The following is a 12,347-nucleotide window of genomic DNA, read 5'->3' as shown; positions in this document are numbered from 1 at the left end:
CTGTGTGTCAATGATTAAGCACGAGATCGTGTGAAACACGTTAGCAGGTCCTGTAATCATGCCTGGTGTTTTGTGTGTCCTATGGATCAATATACACTATATTCATCAATCCGCCGGTGTGTGGCTGACCCTTCTTCCTGTCAATGACAACACACAGCGCTGCTCAGGACTGAATCTGCACAAGTGCCCCCATAGCAAGCGGCTTGCTATGGGGGCACTCGAAAGAGAAACCAGGAGCATCACCTGGAGACCCTGAGAGGAGGAAGATTGGGACTGCTCTGTGGAAAACCTTTGCACAAAGCAGGAAAGTATGACATGTTTGTTATAAAAAATAAAATACCTTTAGAATCACTTTAAATAGTATAATAAATATAAGGTATAGAATGTATCTTATGTTTATTGTTTACCAGATTTTATTTGAAATCATATTAAATCATATTCAAACTTATGACTAATACTACTACCAAACATTGGGTGTAGAGTTGAGTCTTTTAGAGCTTCCTGACGACAGGCTTGGAAAATTGTACTGCTGTGTAATTCCAAAGAAAGGCTCACAGAGCCTAGCAACAGACCACGACAATAATTGTCGTCTTGCTGCAGAGATACCCATCACTGGAGAAAAATGAACTGTAAACATTAAATGAAATAAATAGTTCACCTGTTCATACCTCTTGCTGTATTTTTAGGTCTCTCTCTTTATTTTTCTCTCTGTCGTTCATGTACTTTTATGGCAAAGCAGTTTATTTGCAGCACTACTTTGTCTGGTGATTGCTGTTAAATACAATATGAAGGGTTCCATAGTACACTGTTCTGGAAATGCAAATTGCTTGGTGCTACCAACTGTTATTACTGCACCTAGTATGTAACAATACAAGACCTCATTCATTATATTTTAAATAATCAATAAATGTTATTGCAAGACTTTTAATTACACAATGTTCAAACAACCAACAAAAAAGTAATTATCCTAAATAACAGAATAACATATCTTAATAGATAGGTTATGCTGTTATTTAGGATAACTACTTTTTTGTTTGTTGCGACTTGGGGACTAAACATAGGTCTGATAGTATATAAAAGTTAAACTACTTCATATAGCGTAAACATAGAGCAAAACGAAATAAGTGCATAATATAGTCAATATTACATAAAGGAGTCAATTTATCTACTTGCCCTCTGGAAGATTTTACCCCTGTACCCACACTGTACCCACTTGAAATTTATATCATTTGTTTTCACTCAAATAGAGCTTTTTTTTGGTGATGTTTATTGTTTTGTGCTATAAATGAAAAAAAAAAACAATTGTGGAAAAAAAACAATTTTTTTTTACTTTCTGCTATGAAATAAACCCAATAAAAAAACTTTTAAAAAATCAAATTTCTGTAATAATTTAGGCCAGAATGTATTCTGCTACATATTTTTAAAAAAATCCCAATAAGTGTATATTGATCTCTTTGCGAGAAGTTATAGCATCTACAAACTATGGGATATATACTGGAATTCACATTTTGTATTGATTTTTACTAGTAATGGCGGCGATCAGCGATTTATACCAGGACTGTAATAGTACAGCAGCCAGTCTAACAGTAACTGACACTTTGTGGGAACCAGTGACACTAATACAGTGATCAATGCTAATAATATACACTGACACTGTACTAATGACACTGGTTGGGAAGGGGTTAACATTTAAGTCCAATCAAAGGGCTAAGTGTTTGCCCAACAGTGCTTTGTGTGTGCACTGTGTGGTTTCTTTTACTAAGGGATGAGCTGGTTTTTATTCCCTGCGTTGCAGGGAAACAAAAACTGACACATCTCTGCTGATAGGGCAGAGCTCTGTATTGTTTACAAACACAGAGCTCTCTCCTGTCAGCCTCTTAGATGATCACCGGGTCCCGGCCATTAATCATTGTGCAGGACCTGCTGAATGTGATTAGGAGCAAATTGTGTATCTTAGTGGAAGGGGGGGGGGGGGTAGTAATGCTTCCACTTCCTGTAGCAATGTCTACTTCAATAAAGGTTTAGCGTATATGGACTTAAATATAATAAAAGAGAACACTGAGAGAACAAATATTGTTCAAATACCGGATTTCTCAATCGATATCATGTATACTGGCATGTATGTAATTACCACATGGAAATATTGCATATAGATGCACTATACCACAGGATTTATCACCCCTAGCATCTGAAAACATTGTCACATGGATAATAATTTTTTTTAAAAGATTCAAGCCCACAAAACTCCAGATTTCTAAACCGGAAGTCCCACTGAAGTCAATGGAAATCCCAACCAGGTTATAGTGTGTATTCCAAAGCAACAATGATGCAAAATTGAGCAGAATGTTTTGGGAAGCTCCTAGCAGCCCTGTCTGATGAGGTGATGGGTTCAAAAGACTGAAAAAATAGGATGCAGTTTGGGGAAATTAGAGAAACAGTAGCAACTCCTAGCAGCCCTGCGAACTTTAAAAAATTATTCCATGGATAATAAGGGTGGGACCTGGTGGCACTGGCAGTCAGGTTAAGGGTGCTTAGGCATCAGCAAGGGCAGATATCCGACAGAAGCAACCTGAACCTTTTGGGAAACCAACCCCTCAAAAATACCACTAAAGCATGGATTCAGCTGGGGATTTCTGGATTCATGACATTTGGTCTGAATTGAATTGTTCCAGCAATATTAAAATAGAAATGATGCCACCTGAGCCACTTCCTAAAATTACTGTACCAGAGATACTTAGATAGAAGGGTGTGACCTGGTGGTGCTGGCAACCATTCTAATGTTGCCAAGGTAATGGCAGAAGCAGATACAAGGCCAAATCAGCTGGGACAACTTCCCCCCAAAAATTGTACCAGGGTACTTAGCAGTAAAGCTGAGAGTGCCCAGGCAATGGCAGGAGCAGACATAAGGCAAAAGCAACCTGAACCTTTTGAGACCACCCCAAAAAAAAAATATATCACTAAAACGTGGATTTAGCTGGTGATTTTTGGATTCATGAGATTTGGTCCAAACTGAATTGTTCCAGCAATATTAGTATGAAGAGGTGGGGCCTGGTGGTACTAGAAGAGATGCTAACAATGCTCAAGCAACAGCCGGAGAAATGAGAAACAGCAGGAGATACAAGAAAAAGGCAGCTACTTCCTAACTCTCCTAGGAATCCCAAGATAGAAGGCTGGTGCTAAGGCAGCAAAAAGAGATAAAAACAGAAGCAGCCTTGGCCATTTCTGAAACCGTACTACCAAAAGTAACACTGAAAAGGTCCATGCACACTTTGCCTGTAGAAGCAGCTAATTTTATCCTGTGTCCATGCACATTAGGAGGTTCACAGACATATTTTAAGCTCAGCATTTAGAGACAGAAAAAAGAAACCTGTTTTGCATTTTTGAGAGCAGTTTTCTGGCAGAAAAAGATGCTAAAAGCGCCTAAAAGCTAGTACAAAAAATGCTCAAAATTAGCATTTTTTTCTGCCAAGAGCACTGGCCTTATTTCAGGGCAGTGTGCATGAACCCAAATTAAGATTTGGCTTGGGACTTCCAAATTCATGAAATCCGGTCTAAATCTAATGTCGTACGAATTTCAGGATCAATCCTACTCCCCAGTACAGGTTTATAGTCACCAGTACAGAGTCTATGGGGAAATAAAAAAACCTTGTGCAAGCACAAGCTTATGGCACAAGCCCCTAATTAGGAGCAATTAGTTCTCTGTGCTGTGGCTGTAACAGGCACAGCACACAGAACAAGAGCTAGAGCTGGACGCTCAGTTCTCTGTTCCCATCTCTGCCCCCTCTTCCCCCTGGGGTTATTAACTGTGTGCAGACTCTGCTTGTGTAGTGGGGGGGACACAAGCTGTCTATTACCATGAGGGAACTGCATGCTGATAGTTTTGTACTGATACTCATGTGAGTTCATCACCCTCCTTGCTGGAGGGCAAACTACTTCTTACATCTCTCCACCAGCTCTTCACCGCACTCTTTATACGTTATCATATTCAGCCCAAACGCAAAGAGTGGAAGTGCCGCACTTACTTCACAAGGCCTCACACACCATGGTTCCAGGCCTAGTTACTTGGAGGGATCCATTCCACAGCGGGCCCTAAGATAGGGACCTAGCCACTCTGTAGGGTGTGCCACTTGCCAGGCCACCCCACCTACACAACCTCAGACACTGGCCACCACCGTTCCTGCTCGAGCTGACTGTCCTCCTCACTTCATAACACAAAGGGTTAATTTGTAGTTGTGCACTTCATTCCCAAGTTCACAAATACACTGTAGAAGCACTCCCTCTTCAAGTAAATCAGACCAGATATTGTTCTTAGCCATAACTTCTTTTTCTGAAGCAGCTCCATTTAGTTTACAGTTCTTTGACAGTTCCATGGGAACTCACTTGGTGTAACAACTCAAATATACATGACATTTTATTTTTTATCTATCATTATAAATGCTATACAGGGCTGTAGCTGTGTTGGGATTGGGCTGTGCTGTGGTGCTCATACCTTAAGTTAAGCCTCCTTAAGATTGGATAATAAAGTTTTTAGTCCATGGTTCCATATCAGTGGGGGTTACTCCACTCTTGGGTATGATCACATCTACTGTCTATAACTCACTCCCAACTTCCCAATGGCTAATACAGACTACTCTGTCTGACCTCCTCCTGCATATATAATTTCGGAAAAGGATGTGCAACTTGTAGGGAAAGGCACATCACAACACACCGTTAACCCCTGAGTCACCAACCATTAACCCTTAGGTGTAGAATACAGATAACACTTTAGGCACTGCCTACATGTTTTCTGACAGCTCACATCCTGTTTGACAGGGTCACACCAGAGGGAATCTATGGCAGTTTTTTTATATTTAAAGCTGCTATGTATTACATGGTTACATAGTTAGTCCGGCTAAAAAAAGACAAATGTCTATCTAGTTCAACCAAAAAAAAAAAAGTTAGAATCCTTTACCCACAGTTGATCCAGAGGAAGGAAAAAAACCCAGCAAAGCATGATCCAATTTGCTCCTGCAGGAGAAAAAATTCCTTCCTGATCCCCTGAGACGCAGTCGAATATTCCCTGGATCACCTTTACCTATAAATGTTGGTATCCAGTTATATTATGTGTATCTATAAAAGGATCCAGGCCTTTTTTTTAAAGCAATCCACTGAGTTGGCCAGAACCAACTCTTGAAGTAGTCTATTCCACATTTTCACAGCTCTAACTGTGAAGAAACCTTTCCATATTTGGAGATTAAAGCTCTTTTCCTCCAGACGTAAAGAGTGCCCCCTTGTCCTCTGTGATGACCTCAGGGTGAATAACTCTACACCGAGTTCACTATATGAACCACTGATGTATTTATACATGTTGATCATATCCCCCCTTAATCTCTTCTTCTCAAGAGAGAATACATTCAGTTCCTCTAATCTTTTCTCATATCTGAACTCCTCCATGCCTCTTATCAGTTTGGTTGCCCTTCTCTGTACTTTCTCCAGTTCCCCAATGTTCTTTTTGTGAATTGGTGACAAAACTGAACTGCATATTCCAGATGAGGTCTTACTAATGATTTGTACAGGGGTAAAATGATATCTCTCGGTCTGGAGTCTATACCTTTAATACAAGAGAGGATTTTGCTCGCTTTTGCTATTTTCTTCTTGTCAATCAGGTCCAGACTTGAACTAGTTTCTGTTTCACTCTGAAAGAGAGACTAGTGCAGGTGGCTCAGGTAGTCCTGAAACAGGTCTATCTGGTCCGGTTTCCTGCATCATTAGAATGGTGCCGGTAGCTTAATTCATTCCCCTTTATGCGTTCACCTCTCAGTGCAATACATTTTGACTATAGATGTTGGTAACTGCATACTCACAGCCATATACAACAGACATAATGATGCACATTTAAAAATAGACTGATGGACAGATGCTAGTACAGACTCCTGCAGGCAGGCATACTCCTGTAGAATGGAGTGTGTCTGTTCTGCAAATAGTAAAGAGCCAGCCTAGATCTAAACCATGATTGGAGAATGTAAAGAGGAAAAGGATGTAAATATATGCCAGGGCTAAAGGCCAACTGAAATATTAGTTCTGGATGAGCACCTATGTGGAGTAATTTCCAGCTTCTTATATCACTTGTAGACTCTACCGATGAGATGTCATCCCACCAGTTTGCGTATCACCAGCTCCTGCAAAGCTATAATGAAAGGATTTTTGCAGATAACCTTCCAGTTATTGTTTATTCTACATAATGGAGAATCCCTCGGGGAGACCAGCATTGTCATCTAGGTTTGTAATATCCATGAAAGGTAGACAGTCATAGGAATTCTGGTGGGATTACTAACCTCTACTGTCCCTAAGAGAAATAACAAGACAGCATCATCCATCCAACTACGATCACACAAATGAAATATTGCTTTTGTGGGAAGTTAAAGTGTATGTATAGCCAAACATTTTGACTCTACATATGTATCGTAGTATGTGCAAGGATTATACCTCCTGTCATGTTTGTTTTGATGGAACATTTGTAACTAAGTACCTGGGTCATTGGTTCATGATTGCATAGGGTCAAACAAATTCGAATTGGGACAATGGTTCTGGTGAGGCTGCTCTCAAACACAATCCCCATAGACTGGTTTACACAATGTTGGGAATACACAAGTACAAAGTCCAATGAAAGCGCCAAACTATTGAATAGGTTTTTGGACTTTTGGTTAACGAGGTTTTTATTGCTGTCTGTGTCCTCACTTGGGATATTCTCCTTCGTATGTGACCATTTTCACCAGAAATTAAAATGAGGGTAAATACAGAATTTTACAGTTGACACTCGGACAATATAAACAGGAAGTCTTCCAAAGGGGTCATCTCAATTTGACAAGACGTTAATGGAAATCTCCCCACTGGGGCACAAACAGCAAAAAAAGAGAAAAAAAAAACAAAAACAAAGCTGACAGGGGTTTAAAAACTTCCTACTCTTTCCAAAAGGCTATATATAAAATTGAAAGGGATTTTTACACATCTTATACATTCTGAAAAGAAAAATTGGCTTATGGTTCCTAATTGTAGATGGCAAAGGATAAGTTCACCTTTCCAAACATATCATGTTACATCCATATTCAGGGTGTAACATGTAACATGTTATGATCTTCTCCCCCCTCGCTAGCTGTCAACTTTTTTAAAAGATCACTCATTCACTGTGTTCTGTGAATGAGAAACTACAAGTCCCGAGAGCCCTAGTGGCTGTCAGCTTGTAGTTCTCAGTGAACTACCACGGCATTGAAGAGCACCGTAGTAGTTCATTGAATCTGCCTGTCAGTATATCTGCTTGCTGGTACATCCTGTATGGGCAAGCAGATATATTGACAGATGTGCAGGAGACCTGCATGGCACCAGCCATCTGCTGATTGCTAGTGGAATGCTTTCCAGGTTCCTGCAACAAAAAATAATAATTGCACATTTTTTACCTGCAAAAATGTATTATTTTTTGCATAAAGGTGAACTTTTCCTTTAAGTTCTCTAAATATAAGATATGAATCCATTTCTGACACTGGCAGAACTTTAATATACAAACTAGCTTATCTCCCATACCAATTTGCATTTTGGCCTGCCCTGCCTTAAAGTGTATGCTAATCCAAACTGCTTATCTTAGCTTTGAAAAGAGTGATGAGGGGTTGGAGAGAGATTTTTTTTTTTACTGTTGTGCCCATTAGGGAGAATCACTTTTTCAATTTGTCCTAGTGACCATTGGCATTGGGACTGAAAGGTAGGGAGAAATCAACTGTACATTGAGATAGGCAAACAAATAGCTTTTTCTTCAGAGCAAAGTTTGTTACTGTAAAATCCCTGCAATGTACATTTATCACCCAGAGGGGAATATTCTTTTCTTGACAAAAGTGGAGTTACTCTTTAAAGATTCTGAAAGCACCAAAGTATAACTACACTGTGAAGGTAATGTACAGGTCCATATTGCCCTTCACTCACGGTATGTCCTCAGTGTTTCAGGCTGATTTATGTCATCATTCAACCCGGAAGACTGAGGACATCTAGTTTCACAGTTTAACTACTGCAACACAAGAGAGTAGGCTAGTAGTGCAGTCAGAGAATTGTTCTCAAGGACTGAACTGTCATGCCTGATACATATATTCATTCTGGGTCATTGACTGCGTAAATAGTAAAAGAAAAATATGACAGCCCCAGAGCTTGCACTTTGGGTGGCAGCCAATGCGGACTTGCTTTTCAATTTCCTCATAGACTGGTTTTCTTTAGGCACACTTGTGAATGGTGTAATTACCAATTATATATGTGAGACTCAGCGGGAGTTCCAAGTGATTAGCAACCCCATTGAAAGCAATAAAAGGCTGACAGCTCCCACAGCTAATTGTGGCAGCAGCTTTTTAAAAAAAAAAACAAAAACACGACAGCACACATGGTCTGCTATGTATTTGAGGGACCATTAGAGGGGTCTATGTGCTGTTGTCCATGCAAAAAAAACAAACAAAACAAAAAAAAAGTGACATCCCCCTTAGAAATTCATACCAGACCCTGGCCAAGAAAGGAGGGTTTACAAGCGCATGCCTCCCATCCTGAACCATACCATGCCACATGCCCTCAACATGGTAGGAATGCCTTGCCAGGGGGTGCCCCTGGAAAAACAAACACATTGCTCTCATGTTGATGAGAACAAGGGTTTCTTCCCCACAACCCTGGCCAGTGGTTGTGGGGGTCTGTGGGAGGGGGGTTATTGGAATCTGGAAGCACCCTTTAATAACAAGGGCCACCCCAGATACCGCTTCATGCTCAGGTAAATGAGAAGGAAGTGCATAGTACCTCTACTCATTCACAAATAAAAAGATGTCACCTAGAACTAAAGACACCAAAACCCTTTGAATATCCTTTATTAAAAAAATAAAACTACCCAAAAAACGTCCATCATTGTAAATCCATCAACAATCAGGATGCCCACTGGAAAAAAAAACCCAGCAACCCAGCACATGTGACCAATCCCAATGCTACCTATAGCCAAATGACAGCTCCCCAAAGAGGGATAGTACTAGTAGTGACACCATTGGCCAAATATGGCCAAGGCCATATTTAGGCAATGATCTAATCCCTCCAATCCCCATCCATTTGCTTACATTGTAGGGGATTCCTAGTCATGTAACTGGAAGGGTCAGGTGGTGTCCATGGTTGGTAAGGGCATGACGTGTAAGCACCTGCTGCTACCTTAGCAACCATTAACAGCTGGAAGCTGTCACATTTGTCCACGGCCATAACCCTAAATTTTTGGTATTTGGACAAACATCAGATAGCCAGTGTTCACTCCAAGCTTGCGTCCAGACTGAACACTAAGCTCATTCCTACTCACACGCTAAGGTTAATTTAGACAGGAGCCATTTATCCTACCAGAATATCTATAGAGTGAGGGAGGAGACCAGAGTACCCAGAGGAAACCCAAGTAAGCACATGGAGAACATGCTGAACCCTAGTGCTGCAAGGCAGCAATGCTAACCACGAAGACTTATCAGATCACTATTATGTTGTTTTCAGTAACTAAACAGTAACTGAATGCAACCTTGAAATGGCACTACTTCACTTGATGTAGCGCGATTTCAAAGCTACAGATCAGTGTGATTTGTACCTCTGATTTCACTGTGGCTTGCAACTTAATTAAACAGAAGTCAATGCAAGTTGCAATGAAATCGGAAAAAAGTAGTGCAGGAGCTATTTTTGAAATCACACTACTTCAAATCACAATGATTAAGAGTGCCATAGAAATACATTAGCTGCAACTTCAGGTATGATTTGTAAATCTCATGTCACACCTGAAGTCACAGTGGTGTGAACCACCCCGGTCACATTGGGTGCAATTTGGCATGCAATTTGCATGCCATGCGACTTGCAAATCGTATGCCAAGTCGCACCCTATTGTCTGCTATTAGAATGGTCATATTGGTGCAGTTCAGACTTGGTCAGAGCCACACCGATTTCTAAAGTAGTGCATGCACTACTTTTGTTGCGATTTGCATAGACATCTGTGTCAGATGTCTTGCAAATCGCAACTGAAATCGGCAGGTCACCTGATTTTGAAATCATGCGACTTCACTGTAAGTTGCACGATTTCAAAATCGGCTTTGATGTGACCGGGTGCTAAGAGTCAACTCAGTGTGACCATTTGTGCTTATGACCTTCAGCTGTCACAGCCGCCTGACGACTGTCAATCATACCAGCACATCCATTTACCCTTGAGTGTCTACAGCCAGTTTTAATAATAATTAATAAAGTGGACACTTTGACCACCATACAATTACATTAGATTTCCACAAGCTCATACCCTGTTCAGATAAAACTCCTGATTACCTTGGAATGAATCTGACAGCCATCTATATTGTCTATGACCAGCTTTACCCAGAAATGAAAGTCTGATGATGATTATTACACTATCTCATGTCATTAAAGAATCCTCATGCTCTTCTTTGATCCCTTACCTGTCTTACCTAGGTTACCAGTCTATAAATATTACACTTATTTCATTTTAGGAAATGCAAATGAATCTATATTATCTCTACAGTAACCCTTTCATGTCACTGTACTAACACAAAAGCAAACACTGGGAGGATAACTATCTACAGTGGAACTGCCAGGAGGTGCTGGGACTTGCAGTGCCATCCCTGGTGGAGAACCAAGCACATGAATGCCTTCCCCACAGTATAACAGTTTAGCAGCCATACCCCACCTGTAAGCATTAACCTGCTCCTGTCTTCTTCTGCAGTCATTACTGAAAGCTCATCTATAAATTCTGACATGTGTCAAACTGATTAGCAATTAATTACAATCAGGGCTTTACCAGCAAGGATCAAATACCTGATAAATATTCCCAGCACTTACATATGATTATTTATTGTTCTCTTTGTAATCTGCTTTTCTAGCCAGGGGAACCACATCAGATGCAATTGCCTCTTATACTGTCAGCCTGGATTATTATAGTATACAGGCTAAAAGGTTCTCAGCTTTCTAGCAATCAGTTCAGCCTGCCTACCCTACACACAGCTCCTGGACAAGGATTTAATATGTGTGCCTGCTGGAGATCAGAATGTCTTATCCTTCAGCATTACTATGAATCCACTCTGCATTTACTTTGGATTGCTAAATAGGACCAGGTATTTGGATCAGAAGCTGCTGTTGTTTTGGGAATCAATATATGCTGGCTGGTATGATTGCACAGGCATTGCAGCCCTTGGAGAAGTCAGCAGGTAAAGTGCTTTAATTAATAAGTGGCATGATTCACTGAGTGTTTTATACACACCAGCACCCTGTCTGGAGGACATGGAGTGACGTGGGGTCTACAGTCGGAGGAGGACTAACTGCCAGTGCTTCATCCAACAGTGTATGTGTGTGGATCTGGAAGACACTGAGCATGTTGGCACTAGAGAACTTCACCTGGGGATTAGAGGTGCCCAATGCCACCAGTGACTCATCTCACCCATTGGGGGTCAACACTAACTTACTATCCAAGGTCTTCATCACTGTCCTGTATATTCTCATCTTCCTGGTGGGCACCATAGGCAACGTTCTGACCATCCAGCTGGTGCTGAAGAAGCAGAGTTTGCACAGCTTGCAGGGCACAGTGCACTATCACCTGGTAAGCCTGGCACTATCTGACATCCTAATTCTGGTGATCAGCATCCCCATAGAGTTGTACAACTTCATCTGGTTCCACTACCCCTGGGTGTTTGGGGATGTGGTGTGCAGAGGATACTATTTCTTGCGTGACATCTGTTCCTATGCTACTGTGCTAAATATTGCCAGCCTGAGCTGTGAGAGGTACCTGGCCATCTGCCACCCTATGAGGGCTAAGAGGGTCATGTCCAAAATGAGGACTAAGAAGATTCTGGCTACCATATGGGTCTCTTCCCTGGTCTTTGCTCTGCCTATGGCTTTTATAATGGGGATCAAGTATGAGAACGTGAGCCCAGATGGAGAGCTGGATCCCTCTTCGCTCATCTGCACTAGTCTGGTGTCTACAGCTACTCTGAAGATCTTCATACAGGTAATATTGACTATTGAAGGCTCAGCAACAGGTGTGCTACTGTCTCAAGTTGTCCGCTGCTCTTCCCTCTTTTTGTGATTCCCATACTCTCTAGTTCTAGGTTTTTCCTCATTCTCACCCTATGCTCCCCATTTTTTTTCTCTGTTTCTGCCTCACTCTATTCTTCCTCTATTATCCCTCCATGTTCCATCCTTCTTTTTCTAGCTCTTTTTCCTCCTTTTCCTTTTTCTGTGACTCAGATCCTCTCTAGTTCTCTGCTTTTCTTCCTTCTCACTCCCCCCCCCCCCTTTTCTTTCTCTTTCTGTATTTCTGTCTCTCTCTATTCTTCCTA

At 41.1% G+C, this 12,347-nt stretch overlaps 1 protein-coding gene across 1 annotated transcript in view; it reads left to right on the top strand.

Moving 5' to 3' along the window:
- The first annotated feature begins 11,002 nt into the window (after positions 1 to 11,002).
- The window catches only part of NTSR2 (neurotensin receptor 2), a 122,129-nt gene continuing 120,784 nt past the window's right edge, over positions 11,003 to 12,347 (top strand). The window contains exon 1 of the mRNA XM_089672062.1: positions 11,003 to 12,016. Coding sequence (XP_089528188.1) covers positions 11,384 to 12,016 — 633 coding nt within the window. The 5' untranslated portion in view covers positions 11,003 to 11,383. The remainder of the gene's footprint in view (positions 12,017 to 12,347) is intronic.

This window comes from Staurois parvus, unplaced genomic scaffold, assembly GCF_062004578.1.
Source record: "Staurois parvus isolate SC_StPar_1 unplaced genomic scaffold, SC_StPar_1.0 ptg000118l, whole genome shotgun sequence".
NCBI classification, from domain to species: domain Eukaryota; kingdom Metazoa; phylum Chordata; class Amphibia; order Anura; family Ranidae; genus Staurois; species Staurois parvus.
The sequence above is the reverse complement of the archived record's forward strand: the minus strand, read 5'-3'. Positions and strand labels throughout refer to the sequence as shown.